The 16,513-nt window shown below is 41.7% G+C and overlaps 1 protein-coding gene across 2 annotated transcripts in view; it reads left to right on the top strand.

The window, feature by feature from the left end:
• KCNN2 (potassium calcium-activated channel subfamily N member 2) overlaps positions 1 to 16,513 on the top strand; it is a 94,369-nt gene that overhangs the window by 20,845 nt on the left and 57,011 nt on the right. For both annotated transcript variants that reach the window (XM_035100160.3, XM_088652694.1), the window contains exon 3: positions 5,488 to 5,906. In XM_035100160.3, coding sequence (XP_034956051.3) covers positions 5,488 to 5,906 — 419 coding nt within the window. The remainder of the gene's footprint in view (positions 1 to 5,487; positions 5,907 to 16,513) is intronic.

Here is a 16,513-nt window from a genome sequence, read left to right as displayed (position 1 = left end):
TCCAGCCTTATCTCTAGCAGAAAGATGAAGAACTCTGTAAACTGTATTCAAGTGACAGAGGCAGCAGAGGAACTTGTAACTGCTTGAGTTAGTGCAATGATGAAGCATAGCATTGCCAATACTTCAGCATCCTCCAGTGATTGGTAGTCCCAGACCCACATGAAAAAGAACAACCAACTTCTAAGGACATTTTTGTCCCCCTCTTGAGCTGCATTGGACATGTTGAAAGGGAGGAATCTGAAGCGGACTGATAGTGTTGAATGCTACACATTAATATTATACTACAGTTCAGGACAGGAAATGGAGAATACTGATAGTGTCCTGTTACAAGCAGAAGAGAAATTTGAGCAGGGCTTTAGGATGTCAAAGAGTTCACAGCAACTTCATTCACTTTTAATTTGGAATCACAGGTTCAGCACCTACTAACAGATAGTGCATTCTGATCATCCTGATACGAAAAAATAAAAACTTCCTACAGCATTCTTTAAAGGGAGCAATAATTTGATATAAGGACCGGCGTAGATGCGTAGCCTAACACTGTCTAAAAACCTTTGTTTTACACTTCCAGAAATAATTCAGCTGCATCAAATAGCACGTTGTTATCATTTCTATAGCATATTTAATGTGCAAATTGTAAATTATATCTTCATTTGTTCTGTCTGTGGTGCTCTCATTTTTGGGTGCTCTGTACTTACAACGTAGAAAACCAAAATCTAATGTAATTTGCTACATTTCATCTTCAGTTCATGTAAGATAGATTTATTCAAAAATATATTCCTACATTTGAAACCCTTTACATAATTCCATAGAAAATGAGGGATACATGAGTTTTTACTCACACAAAATGTAGATGAGAAACATCAAGCAATTTAAGTCAGGAAACTCATTAGACAGGTATTTCATTGAAGGAGAACTTGGTAGATGTGAGACAGCTTCAAAGTCTATACAGAAAGGAACGTGAAAAGGTTTCTTGTTATCCTCAACTATAAAACCTCATGACTGAGCAGTATGAAAAGTCATGATATGTCTTGTAGTTTAAATGAAATGAGAACTTTGAACCAGGTAACAAGGATCCAAGTGTGAACGTTAGCCTAAAACTTCATTTTCATCTGTCCTTTTCCCCACCCAGAACCTGCCGTAAGAACAATGTGTACAAAATATAATTATAGTGAAACCTCTTTCCTCCCCACAAGCCAATCTTCTTGTGGTTCATGCATTTTATCCCAATTAGAAAAATAGCTCTGGAGAGTTGGCACTGGGCAGGATGTCATGTGCCAAGGGTATTTTAGAATATGGAAGACATGTTCAGAATAAAGAAGCATTTAGATTAGATAAGCTTGGCTAGGAGAGGTTATGTGATATGTCTGTGGTAACAATATGGACCAGGCACCCCCAAACTTCAGCCCTCCAGATGTTTTGGACTACAATTCCCATCTTCCCCAACCACTAGGGATCATGGGAGTTGTAGGCCAAAACATCTGGAGAGCCGCAGTTTGAGGATGCCTGATATGACATTCAAACTGATGCTTTTGCATTGATCGGTATTCCTGAATGTGAGTCTTAGCACAGTGTTTTGTTTTTTGATTAATGCATATCTGTGGTACATCTTTAGAGGTTTTTAACTGTTTAAAAATATTGTGGCACTGTGCCTCGTTCTTATTTTATATATCCAAGTTGTATCATGATTTGCAAGTCATTAGAGATAAGCACAGTACTGTTTAGGAAAGGCCCAGAATCTCCAGGTGAATGTATCTGAATGACTCAGATACATATTTATAAATATCCATCTCTCTCATAGAGATTCCTTGTATCTAGTTTAAGACATCTTGATATGAGTACTATCATATTAAAATAACTGATGTTTGAATGGAAATCTCAGGGGATCTTATCTAGAATAAGTAGGCATGGAATATTTTGATGGGACTTCTGGTATATGGCTCTTTGGCCTTTGTTTTGTAAGTTATTTCCATGTTATTTATTTCTGTGACCCTTTCGTTACCACAGAATGTGATAACAGTATTGCTACCTTACAAAGTAGTTCATTAACATCCCCAATTTATCAATGGATGACTGGGGTTAGTCAATTTCTCTTTTTGCTGCTTGAGCTGCACCCTAATTTGGGCTCCTGACAGAAACAATTTGGTTTGGATCCAGTCCATCTATTCCCAGCCCTGCTCCACCCCTGTAACAATTTGTTTTGGTGCCCTATTGGGAATGCAAGAAGGTCGTGTTGTTTCCATTCCACTGCAATTTGGTTTCTGCCAAGAACTCCATTACTCGTCTTGCTCTCTGCTATTTAATGGAAGTTACATAAGTTATTTTAAGTAACTATTTACATAACTAACTTTGATTTCAAAATAGCACAAATAAAGCTCATTAATGATACATCATGCGCAGACATAAAAACAACAACAGTATGATGTGAACATATACCCCATAATGTTTGCTTTGCTGATTTCCATTCCTGAGCACAGGTGATCATGCAAACTGCAGCTTCCTTTTCCATTTTCTTTGGAATACTCTGACATCCCTCGGCCCTGGTCAGGCTATCACCAGCGGCATTCCCACCTGTGGTAGCTTGACAACAATCTGCACCTTCTGTCCTGGTAGAGGCTTACCTTCAGCAGAGCACAGTTGAGAGAAACCTCCACTTAATTGTTGATCCTACCTATGTAAGGCACCATATTCACACTAATAGAGGGAACTTGCACATTGTATCTGGACTATTAAGAAAAATGATGCAGTTCTTTTTCTAATAAAATAGAAATGGCTTTATTCTCATGAATCATATTCTCTACCAAGCTTAACAGTATTGAAATTTTAATTTTCTTTACCGAACAGTTAAATAACTCTTTTCCTTGAGTAATTTGCAAGATTAAATTTTAATGTATGTTGTATGAACTTGGTCCATTTATTTCGATGCAACTTTTAAAACTAAGTTCAGGGTCTTAATAAGATGAAAAGCACAACTCTACCACTTCAGATTGCAGGTGGGGGTTCACATGATTGAATTCTCCATTATTATTATTATTATTATTATTATTATTATTAAAAACTCTTTAGACAAACTAGCAAAGGTAAGCGACATTGTCTTCTACCTGATATGCAAAGGATGTTCTCTCACATCCCTCCATCCACTACAAGAGCACCATGTGAGAACTGATGGCTTGTTGTTGTTGTTTAGTCATTTAGTTGTGTCCGACTCTTCATGACCCCATGGACCAGAGCACGCCAGGCACTCCTGTCTTCCACTGCCTCCTGCAGTTTGGTCAGAACACGTAGCTTCAAGAACACTGTCCAACCATCTCGTCCTCAGTCATCCCCTCCTCCTTGTGCCCTCGATCTTTCCCAACATCAGGGTCTTTTCCAAGGAGTCTTCTCTTCTCATGAGGTGGCCAAAGTATTGGAGCTGTCCTTCCAGTGAGCACTCAGGGCTGATTTCCTTAAGAATGGATAGGTTTGATCTTCTTGCAGTCCATGGGACTCTCAAGAGTCTCCTCCAGCACCATAACTGATGGCTAGCCTATGGTTATTTGTTATACTGATGAATTCTTCAATTAAATATAGGGAGATTTGTCTAAGTGGCAGGAGCAAAGACAGTGAGTGTGATCTTGCTCCCTACTCTGCACACCTTTATTCTAAGAAAAATTTCCACAACAAGGGAAATTCTGATATGGGGAGATTTTCAAACACATACTTTCTGAAGATATACAGTCATGTGAGAAGCTATAGTATCCTTCCGGTTTAATAGTGGGATTGTCTACTAAGAAGCCTGAAAAGGTGAGCAAGATTATTGGTGGCAGAAGTAGACATCATGTATTGGAGTCAGACCCAACAGCAACCAGTTAGCTATAATTCCATAGAAACACAATAGTGATAACTTGAGCCATGCTTCTGTTGGGATTTTTCTAATCCATAATGCTTCTTGACCATGGGGATATTCATGCTCACAGCTTACAAAATATTTGCTGTACATTTATTTATTTATTTTCATATGGCTGGAATCCGACATAGTACTAAGTGAATGTTCCATCAGCGCAAGGATTTTTGTTTGCACCACAAAATGTTCTTCCCATCTCATCTCTCCATCCCTGTCCCAGATTTGTTCTGGGCATTCTCACAACCCTCTGGAGTAGATTTAGGGGGGTTGTGGAGCACATGGAGGAGGAGAAGGAGCAAAGTCTCATTGTGCAAGCAGAAAACCTTGTTCCAGTGGGACAGGTTAGTTTTATACTGCCCTATATACAGTACTGCTTAAACTAAGACAGTCTCTAAGAAATAAGAAATATCATACAGTATGTTTGTATTATTGTCAGGGACTTGGCAGAGGAGGAATGGTGGAGACCGCTTCACCAGCCTGACCCTTCCAGAGAAGAGGAAGACAGTTCAGATTTACAACAGGGGTTTGAGGAAGGTCATAGCTCAGAGGCAGATGAAGGGGAAATAATGGGAGAGGAGGAGGAAGAGGAAGCAACAGGGGCAACAGCTGACAGACACAGTGTCTTCAGAAAGCGTTTCCAGAACTCCCTCCCAGAACCCGGTGAGCCTTGAAAGTAGGAGAGCAAAGAGCTCAAAGACAGAGGGCATTTAGCAGCACCCATAGAGAAAGTGATGAGGATGACAAATGAGGAAGTGGGAGAGACGGGGGTGGGGGGGTGGGAATTCACTCGGGACAACGCCATTATCCAAGAGGCTGGGTTCTACAGCCCCTCTCTGTAAATACTGAATAAAAAGCAGACGGTAAGAACATTCCTTGATTTTGGATGTTCCTGGGCAACCAGCCGTGGCAGTCTCTGGCAGCAGCCTAACAATTATATTTCTAAAACAAACCATAAAAGCTCCAATAGAGTACAAAACAGAAATGCAGTTCAATATAAAACAGTACGATTGCCCCCGCCCCCAAATAAAAAACTTAGCAGCAGATTTTGAAAATATTATAAGAGCCAGGGATCCCTTCCATCTTCAGCACGAGTCAAAATATACAACACTCACCCCATTAACATATCACACCTAAATTCTGTCTTACATCTACACAAATCATGCAATGCCAACTCACTCCATTCTTCTCCTATACATCTACCAATACACACCACCCAACCAGTCACTCCAATATCTCCCTCATAACGAACCTGTTTTTAATTGGTCACCTTATTCACTGTTCATTTGTGGCGAGGAACTAATGATTAGGCCAGTGATTTACAAAGCAGTAAAGTAAACGTGTATTAAGTTGTATCTGTTATTAGCATTTGAGTGACTAACGTAAGGAACTTTGTTACCCCAACAACATATATACAGATTTCATTTCAACATTAGAAGTGATAGAACTGTGTGTGACAGAGAGAGATTCTGAATAATGCCTGAAGTAAAAAATAAGGAAGAAAACATCACGAGTTTAATGTTTACAAATGAATTACTTTTTTAAAAAATATGACTGGTGTTCTTTATACATCTCTTTGCTAAAGTCAGTCTTCTGCCATTCTCTTTCAGCTGTTCATGGTGGACAATGGAGCAGATGATTGGAGAATAGCCATGACTTATGAGCGCATTTTCTTCATCTGCCTGGAAATCTTGGTGTGTGCTATACATCCTATCCCTGGCAACTATACATTCACATGGACAGCTCGGCTTGCCTTTTCTTATACGCCATCTACAACAATAGCTGATGTGGATATAATTTTATCCATACCAATGTTCTTAAGACTATATCTTATTGCCAGAGTTATGCTTTTGCATAGCAAACTTTTCACTGATGCCTCATCCAGAAGCATTGGAGCACTAAATAAGATAAACTTCAATACTCGTTTTGTTATGAAGACTTTAATGACAATATGTCCGGGAACTGTACTCTTGGTTTTTAGTATCTCCTTGTGGATAATTGCTGCATGGACTGTCAGAGCTTGCGAAAGGTAAGTCTCCATTTTATTAAGATGTGCCAAGATTCTTCAGGGGGAAGCCATATGTTTTAAATGTATGGTGTGGATGTGACCTTTATTAATTCAGCTCCTCCCCCCAGGAATGTTAGTTGTTTTGTGTTTTATGTCTGTTCTGTTCCCTATAATTGCTAGCTCCTTGTCTTTGAAGCATTTTAAGGAGATTATTAAATTGTATCACTACTTTGCTATAGCATCACAGGATGCTGAGTGATACTTATTTTGCTTTCTCCTAAACTGGTATTAAGTCATCAGAATCTGCCTGTGGTTTATTTTTGGCTTACCTAGAACATTTAAGAAACTGACTGGGAACTATTAAGAGTGCAATATGTGTGTGTTTACACAGAGGTCAGTCCCACTGACGGTCTTCTGTTGGGGTTTCTCCCTGGACAAGTGTGCATAGGATTGCAGCCTTAATCTATTTTGTCATTATTGTTCCAGTTCATATCTCAGGTATTTTAATTATGTTGTGATGTGGTTATTAATGTGATGATGAACATTTAAAACTGGGGAAGGATACAGGAGAACTGGGGCCTCACAGATGTTGGTGAACGTCATCCCCATGTAGTTAATAGGCCTAATGTCACTGGCCTTGGTTGAATGTAACACTAATGAGGGAAACAAACCATGGTTTACTGGGAACCAGGCAGGTCTGCTGGTTCATGCTACTCAAATCGCCCCAGTAGTGAACCATCACTTGTGGTTTGTTAAACTATGAGAACAAGCCAACATTTACAGGATTGCACTGTAAATGTGTTTTTATAAAGTATTATGTAAGCTGAATGTCGGAGTGGTGATGTACATATATCCAGATGTTCTTACCTTGCAACTTGGCTGGGAATGGGAGAGGGCTTGGACTATTGCTTCACAGCCATCCAGTAATTCTATGAATTCCAGCATTCTCTTTAATAAAAACAATTTATATAGCTTATTATAACTGAGGCAGTCCTTGTGAGGTAGGGTGTCAGGGGCTCAACTGAGGAGGAATGGTGGGTACTGCCCCCCCTTCTCCTGAACATTCCTGAGAAGAGGAGGTCAGTATAGATTTAGAACGGTGGTTTGCAGAAGGTCATAGTTCAGAGGCGGCAGAGGGGAGAAGCTGGGAAATATTGAGAGAGGAACAGCAGGAAGAAAAAGAAGCACCAGGGGAGAGACAGCTGACAGACTCAGTGTCTTTGGAAAGCATTCCTGCCCCCCCCCCTCCGAGAACCAGGCAGGCATTAAGGGTGATAGAACAGAAAGCTCAGAGGCAGAAAGCTCAGCTTAGCCGACGCAGGGATGACATAGAATAGGAGAGACGGAGGGGGTGGGACTTTACTCAGAGGAACGCCATTATCTAGGGGAGACTGCTTTCCTTCATCTCTCTCTGTGCATAGTGAATAAATTATTTGGCAAGAAATTCTTCTTGTTTATTTGCTTCTTGTGGGAGGGAGCGGATTCCTTGAAGCCTGACAGGGGAAGACTAAGCTCCCATGTTCTCATGAGGAATTGCATAATGGGTGTGGTGAATTTCTCATTGTAAATATTATGAATATTTCTCATATATATATATATATATATATATATATATATATATATATATATATATATATTACTTGTTTCCTCAGATTAATTGGAGCTGCATGCCCAATTTCCTGCACATCATGCTGCAAATGTTCCCCTAAAGCTGTAAGTCTCTCTCTCTCTCACACACACACACACGCACACACAAAAAGACTGTGCTAAATTGCTGTCATTTGCTTTGGCTTCAAGACACTTATTAGCCCAGTTTTAAAATATAGCGAAATGAAATAGGAAACCTTTACGGGAGAGAACATTGGGCTTGCCTGTAATCAAAATATTTCTTAATGTTTTACTAGAAGCAAATAGGGAAGCATGCCCATTTCATTCCTCTCTTTCCCCTGCTGAAAAAGGCTTCCAATACAGGAAGAGAAAATGATAATAGGAAGAGGTTGGACAGGAATACGTGTGGGAATGACGCTGGTCAGCAGACCAGTTGGCTGTTAATTGATTTGGCTCACAAAGGGTGATTTCTGAATACTGTTAAGGCTCAAACAGAAGATAATAACCTTTTTATTTCAGTTACCAAAGGTTAAGGAGAATGTAAAGTTGTGTTGAAAATGTCATTGGAGTGCCGTGACCCTGTTACCATGGCTACAGTGCGCATGTGGCTGGTTCATGCAATAATCTATGACTACACATATGATATGGGTCTTGTTTAGAATGTGCACCAGGCATGTCCAAAGTCTGTTTCGGGGGCCTAATCTGGCCCACTGGTCAATTTAATCTGGCTCCTGTAACAGTACCGGTATATGTCCTGGGGTAAAATCCTTTTTTTAAAAAAAAAGCTCAGCAACTTCAACAGTATAAAAAGCTCAACAACTCTGGGGTAAAATTATAAAAAGCTAATCAAAAACAAAAAAACTCAACAACTCTGGGGTTAAATCCTTAAAAAAGCTCACACGTGTTCACTTCATCAAATCTGGCCCTCTTTGAAAAAAGTTTGGGTACCCCTGAGTCATACACTATTTCCTCCCAACAAGAGGACTCCACATAACAACTTCTAATTTTTCATGGGGAAGTTTATAAAACTACTTGTGCCATCATGTGTATGTTAAAACTTGATTCCCCACTTATCAGTAAAGGTTCACTTAACGCCAAATCCTTCCATCTTGAACCTGAGACCTTCTGCATGTCAGGAAGCCCTCATCATCATGTACTCTGGGAAATTCATATGGACATCTCTCTGTTGGTCATTTGGAAAATTCTAAAGGCGCTTTCTTTTTTTAAAACCCCAGTTTCCCTTTGGTTTTTTGTGTGATTGATTGTTATATTTAAGAACAGTTTTATCTGTTAGTGTTCTTTTAATGTTCTTTAATTTTTTACTACCCTTTTATAGTTTAAATTTTAGGGTTGTATCCAATGGGATTTCTCTATTTTCCCCTTTCATCACCCCAAAATATCCTCTGGGCGTGGGGTTCCCCAACCTTCTAGAGCAGATTTTGAGGAGGGGGGTTGGCTATAGGAGAGAAATGGATGGACGCTCCATTGACCAGAGCAAGATGATAATAATAATAATAATAATAATAATAATAATAATAATAATAATAATATATTATTTATACCCCACCCATCTGGCCGGGTCTCCCCGGCCACTCTGGGTGGCTTCCAACAAAAGAATAAAACACAATAATCTATTAAACATTAAAAGCCTTCCTGATGTCTTCTAAAAGTCTGGTAGTTGTTTTCCTTTTTGACATCTGTTGGGAGGGCGTTCCACAGGGTAGGCGCCACCACCGAGAAGGCCCTCTGCCTAGTTCCCTGCAACTTGGCTTCTCACAACGAGGGAACTGCCAGAAGGCCCTCGATGCTGGACCTCAGTGTCCGGGCAGAATGATGGAGGTGGAGACGCTCCTTCAGGTATACTGGACCGAGGCCATTTAGGGCTTTAAAGGTCAGCACCAACACTTTGAATTGTGCTCAGAAATGTACTGGGAGCCAATGTAGATCTTTCAAGACCGGTGTTATGTGGTCTTGGCGGCTGCTCCCAGTCACCAGTCTAGCTGCCGCATTCTGGATTAGTTGTAGTTTCCGAGTCAACTTCAAAGGTAGCCCCACATAGAGTGCTACCTAAGATGGCGTCAAGGGATACAACCCCTTAACATTGCTTCCATTTGTTGTAACTTGCCTTGCCAAAAATGGGCTAGCAATACTTTGTTTGTTTGTTTGTTTGTTTGTTTACTTATTCATTATGAATGAATTAGCTATGTAAAGTACCGAATATGTTATTTGTGTTGCAGTACATAAAACACAAACATCCTTCTCTGCAGCATTGCAACTACTATAAAACAACATGACACTAAAGGAGAGCAAGTTGGAGAGCAAAATGCAAACTTTGCATTAAATTCATAGGAAGGGACTGTAGAGGAAATGCTGAGTTGAAACCACAACGTGCCCAACCTTTGTGAAATCACTGAAACTTAAATATTACCTCATGAACCGATTTCTTCTTCAGTGTTGTAAAAGTAGTCATAAAAAATTAATTAACAATGGCGATCAAGGACTGCCCATTATCACTTTGATTTATTAGCATACCAATGCAGGGCGGGGTCAAATAATTTATTGTCTTTCCATCTTTCATGCCAGATGCTGAAATGTCAATGTTAATTGGCTGAAAGCATAATTTGTATTGCTGTTTAAATGTTTGCACATCAAGAAAGGTGTTCATAATTAAGGGTAGGTACAATCAATTTTAAAATAATATTTTATATCTAAGTAATGGGGGGGGGAGAGAAAACATACAGTAACCATCAAAGACACTGGCACACAAAACAACAGCAAAGTAGAAATAGAAACTCATTAGTGAAGCTCTGCCCTTGAATAAACACAGAATTAAGTGTTCTCAGTCCCACTGAAATCAATGGACTCAAACATACTTAGCTCTGTATTGGATTTTGAACTGGAAAAGAAATAATCTGATCGTACAGATCTTAAAATACACCTTGAATTAAATTCTTTTAAAAACAAAAAACCAATTCTAGGCCCTGAGAAGTTCATCTTTTTTATGTGGTTGGCTGTGTATTGTTTTTGTGTGCAGTGTCTCTCCATCAAGTCGTTAAGGTATTTGGGTTTTGCGGCGTTCATTACTGCAAAGAGTTTTACACTTGCTCGTCATGTTCTGCAAATGAACCTGTCACTGAGCTGCAGAACTTCAAAAGTGAGCAAGTAAGAATATTGTAAAATACTGAACTTGTGACTGGCACGCACTTGCTCCAGCAAATGTTTATGCACATTTTTTTAACACACACACACACACACCTGTTTATGACTTAGGATCTCTGTATTGCCTCAGCTTCCTGGAATCAGTTGTTGTGGCCACAGTGCAGCCACCCAAGATGATCTGCAGCATAGCAGAACAACGGATGGAAATGAAACACTGGATCCAAGTGAAGTTGATAGTTGGTGCAATTGCTTCTCTTCCTTCTACACCCTGAAAGCAGTGGTGTTGATACAGGGTCTTTGCGGACCATAATCTACCACATTTTCATGCTCCTCATCTTGGTATCACTTTGGTGCTGTAGGGAAAAGGGTCCTCTAAAAGAGGAAGCACAGCAGCGATGGCTTAGTATTTTCAACCAAAATTTCACATCAGCCTGAAGTTATGCAGGCATCTAAAGATAGCAATTCATTGGCCTGGCACAGCCATACCAGATATGATGGAATCAATAGGGGTGGAAGTATCTTTCAATTTCAGTTTCTTCAGGGCTTTTTTTGTTTTGTTTTCCCAATGTTAAATTTATTTCTCCACATTTTGCAACAATTAACAATTTTCCCCTTTGTAATATAAGCCTCAAGAAAACTCAGTGTCATCTTGGCATCAATTTTTCCAAATATACACATTTTATATGCACTTTTGACTAACATACACATATTTGTAACAAATTTCCCCATTTATAACACATTTCTATGTTATTTTCACTACTACCTTCATTTTTATGCACACTTTCCCACCTAATACGTGCATTTTTATAAACATCGGTTGAGAACTTCATTGCAACATTCAGATAAGTTCAAATTTTGAAAGATAGCTGTGTTGTGGTTTGGATATTGTTTTGGAAAGTGCAAATTTGCAGATTAGGTTTTGAATGCACACTGAATCATTTTTTCCCTTCCATCCCTAGGGTCAGCTGTGTTTGTTCTTGACATGTCTCATTCCAAAACAGGTCAGGGTGAGATTACTATCTACTTTTTAGAAGGCCCATAGCCTTCTTTGCATGCAGAAGGTCCCAGGTTCAATCCCCAGCAACTCCAGGAACGTTTGGGACTGTCCACAGCCTGAAACCCTGGAGAGCCACTAGTCACCCCTAGACAGAGCATAGACAATAATGAGGTAGATGGACCAATGATCTGACTTGGTACAGAGCTTTGTATGTTCCTATGAGAATACAGGTAATAATAACTGAATCTTTACCATGCCTCACCTTGCCTCTCTACTCCATCATTTCAGGCTTTTTTGTCCCAATCTAACTATTGGGTAAAAGGGATGCGGGTGGCGTTGTGGGTTAAACCACAGAGCCTAGGGCTTGCCGATCAGAAGGTCGGTGGTTCAAATCCCTGCAATGGGGTGAGCTCCCATTGCTCGGTCCCTGCTCCTGCCAACCTAGCAGTTCGAAAGCACGTCAAAGTGCAAGTAGATAATAGGTACCACTCTGGTGGGAAGGTAAACGGTGTTTCCGTGTGCTGCTCTGGTTCGCCAGAAGCGGCTTAGTCATGCTGGCCACATGACCCGGAAGCTGTACGCCGGCTCCCTTGGCCAATAAAGCAAGATGAGTGCCGCAACCGCAGAGTCATCCACGACTGGACCTAATGGTCAGGGGTCCCTTTTCCTTTACCTTTAACTATTGGGTAACTGACTGTGATTTGAGTTTGGGAGAGAAATGCTTGAATGATGAAGCCTGGGATGGGGACGTCAGCTCACTGCACATGTGCATTTTTAATGTGAAAAGTAGATCCCACACCTTACCCTTTTTTAGGCATTAACATGGATGATATATGACTAAATAAACATGGATTCCACCATAACATCAAGTTGAGTTCTCAATAAATGACATTCTGTTTAAGGAAAAGCATGGCATTTTCTGCAATATTGTTGGGAAACAGCAACAGTTATGTTGTTTGGGGAATCAATCAGCATAAAAATTTAGAAAGACATAAACCACTGTTCTAGAGCCATATGGCCAAGCATTCATAATTTAGAGCAAAAGGAAGCAGTAATATCTGGAGCATAACTCTGTTCCCATGACTGCAGTTTGTTTTGGCTGGCTTTTGATGTTGAATTTTAGCTTGTTGTGACCCACCTTGGGATCTGCTAGTGAATTGTGGGCAATAAGTTGAATATCATCATCTCCATTGTCATCAATAGAGATTGCATACACTAATAAAGGATATACTGTGTACAGCGGAAGAGTCATCTGAAGCCATTCTTGATGGATAAACAAAGCTAGTTATAGTAGCAAATGATTTTCTGCAGTGAGTGACTTACTAGATCTTGGGAGGTTCTATCTGTGTATCACAGCTTGTACATTTGTGTGCGTTTCTCAGGAAGTAGAGCCTATACATAACCAGTCTGGCTTTACTACCATCCATGTCTTGACAATGCATTTTGAGCCCAAGCTCAGCAAAATATTCATCCATTCCCAGAGCTGTGAAACTTGGGCATAATTATTGCATTACTGTACTTTGAAAACATTGCATAAGCTGGACCGAATCTTATTTATTTAATTTAAGGTATAGTTGAAGATGCCACTCTTTCCTTGCAAACCTGTCCTCTCACTGCCCTCCATCTTCCCAAACTCTCCATGGGTGCTCCTGCATCTTCCTGCCACATTTGTAAAAAAAGAAGAAAATGTATGAACCTCTAACTAAAACTTCTACTTTTTTTCATGGCCCCAAAGTGGATTGATGAGCGGTGTTGATGCTCACATGCTGGAAGGTATACGGGTAACTGTTGTCTGTTACCTGGCTTTTATGCAAGTAGGCTTAGGAGGAAATTGAGGATGGAGCGGGGAAAACAAGGGCGTACCCACCATGCGGCAAGTTAGGGCAGCTGCCCTACTCTAGAAGCAGGGCTGGTGAGCAGAGGCGGAGCACAGCCCGGCGGAGCGCGAGTTCGCCATTCCCGCCGCACCGCGCCGCACCCTCCCTCCAGCTCCCCGGCGCGCCCTCAGGCAAGGCCAAGCGCGGCGGGGAACCAGGGAGCGCGGCGCGGTGGGCGGGAACGCCGAACTCGCGCTCCGCTGGGCTGGGCTCCGCCTCCGCCCACCAGCCCTGCTGCTAGGGAGGGGCACAGCCCGGCGGAGCGCGAGTTCGCCGTTCCCGCCCGCCGCGCTGCGCCCTCCCTCCAGCTCCCCGTCGCGCCCTCTGGCAAGGCCAAGCGCGGCGGGGAACCAGAGAGCGCGGCGCGGCGGGCAGGAACGCTGAACTCGCGCTCCGCTGGGCTGGGCTCCGCCTCCGCCCACCAGCCCTGCTTCTAGGGAGGGGCACAGCCCGGCGGAGCACGAGTTCGCCGTTCCCGCCCGCCGCGCTGCGCCCTCCCTCCAGCTCCCCGTTGCGCCCTCTGGCAAGGCCAAGCGCGGCGGGGAACCAGAGAGCGCGGCGCGGCGGGCGGGAACGCTGAACTCGCGCTCCGCTGGGCTGGGCTCCGCCTCCGCCCACCAGCCCTGCTTCTAGGGAGGGGCACAGCCCGGCGGAGCGCGAGTTCGCTGTTCCCGCCCACTTTGTGGCCCCTCCCCTTCCGTGCCTTGGCCCCTCCCCTTGCCCCCCCTAGTTTTGATCCTGGGTACGCCCATGGGGGAAAACTATGGCCAAGCCATTTGTTTCTGATCATTTATTTATTTATGCATTTGTTAGTCGTACTTCACCAAATGCTCCCAGGGCGAGTTACAAAAATATCTTAATTAAAACAAGTACATCAGTATCATAAAGTAACACTACAACTATTTCAAAAACTTTTTTTTAGCTTCTGAAGGAGTATGCTTTGCATCTAGATTGCCTGGGCAAAGCCCCTCTCATTTCATTGCATTCAGAAGCGACGGAGTTTTGCTCCGTGATAAGAGGTAGAAGGAAGAGTTATAAGAGGCAAGCTTCAAAGCATTGTGAAAGCCTAGCTGAACATCTGAACATAAGGTTAATGGGAGTCATGTGGCTAAAAGCCCATTCCACGCTTTTGCAAATGTAGACTACTTCGTGTATTCAGACTTCAGCTGATAAGAGACTTTCGAAAGACCATAGCAACCCATTAACTTTCATAACTTAAAAAGACTGAGATAGTTAAAGAAGCTTTGTATACTGTGAAAAGCAATACTTTCTTTCCTATGGATAGGGATAGGCGAAACCTGCCTGTACTGCTTCGGAATAGTTTTCGACTTTTTAAGCTGGGTTTCCAGATTGTCCTGGACTTCAGTAGCAACTCAGCCAAGCACCCAAATGAAATAAGTTATGGCACCCATCTACAGCAACCCCAGATAAATTGTTCTCTAAATAAAACTGCTTTGGCTTGTCCCTGTCTCCTAAAAATGAGTTCCATTGGCCTCAGTAATATATTATCAGAACTAAACACTCTGGTAGTGCCATTGTTTATTTGGTGCTAAAAACTGTAGCATTAATTCTGTTGCCTCATCTCCACTCGCAGAAGCACTGGACACATGATGTGTGGCAGTTCTAAAAGGCAGCCATCCAAACCCTGAATAATTTTTGCTTTCCAACAATGACATCTGCTTCAAAGCAGATTGCAGAGGTTGTCTTTCCTGGTCTCTCAGCTAGTTGCTTATCTAACAAGACTGGTGACTGCAGACCTGCTGACATAATTAGTTTGTCACATATGCTTATTATGAAGAGATTTATACTATGAATGTCTTTAAATCCCCCCCTTTAGACAAGAGTGCAATAATCTATGTGGAAAGGTTGGCCTTGTAATAAAATAATTCATATTCATACGTAAATGGTCAGGCCAGCAATGGAACATTCAGGTGTCGTAAACAGTTTGCAACACATCCCTTGAAGTATAGATAGCAAGAATGGCTCAGCAATAGGAGTCAGAACTATTTCTAGCTCATCCCTAATGTCTGGCTGTAACATGATATAGGTAACACAACGTAACATATACAGTGTCTAAAACAAAGGATGCTTCTATATATTATGAACCTGCTTAATTTGAGATTATGGGGAGTTTGGGGATGTGCACTAAGCACTGGGACATTGTTGCTTTCCTCCCCCCCCCCCTTTAGGGGAGTTGCTGGTGGTGAAGCGAACATGATTGTGTTCAATCTTAACTATAGTAAAAAAAAACACAACCAAGGATTTCTCCATTGATTTCTCTTGGCACCTCTTCCTTTCATCTCTAGGGATTTTAAAAAGTAGATTTACAGTATGAACCAGGAAATAACTTACCCACACCATGAGACCGTTTTTTTTATATATCTATGCCCCTCTTCATTCATCCTCCTTTCTTAGCTATTTCATTGCCCCTCCCATCTAGTCCCCCTTCCCCTTTTAACTGTTTTTATTTATTTTCATGGTACGGAAGATAAATTTTGAGAAAACAATTGTTAACAGCAGTAAACAACAAATAACTTGTCCTGATAAAATTGCAGACGTTTATCATGCCGTGTGTTAGAGTTTCATTTCATTACTCTAATCCCATCTTGTTTTTTACATTTTTCTCTCTCTTAAGTCAGACAGTGTTCTATGGCTATTGAGTTCTCATTGGACTGTGTTGGATCGGTTTCTTTTCTCTTAAGGGCTTCCTCCTCGCTCTTTTTTCCCTTTCCTTTCCTTTTTTTTTTTACTCCTGCAAAACTTTGGATTATTGAAGTCTTTTGATACCCCCTTGGGCATGGGTAGTGCCATTTTGCGGACACATGCGCTAAACCCTGTCTGTGGTGCCTACCCGATTCCCCAAATAATGAGACAAGCGACCAGAGTATGGGTTAAAATTGGCCACAACTTTATTGAACTTCAGAAGTAGGCCAGGCTTCCCCAAACTAAGGCCCGCGGCCCGGATGCGGCCCACGAGGCTCTTTTAT

The sequence above is a fragment of the Zootoca vivipara genome, chromosome 10, assembly GCF_965207765.1.
Source record: "Zootoca vivipara chromosome 10, rZooViv2.hap1.1, whole genome shotgun sequence".
NCBI lineage: Eukaryota > Metazoa > Chordata > Lepidosauria > Squamata > Lacertidae > Zootoca > Zootoca vivipara.
The sequence above is the reverse complement of the archived record's forward strand: the minus strand, read 5'-3'. Positions and strand labels throughout refer to the sequence as shown.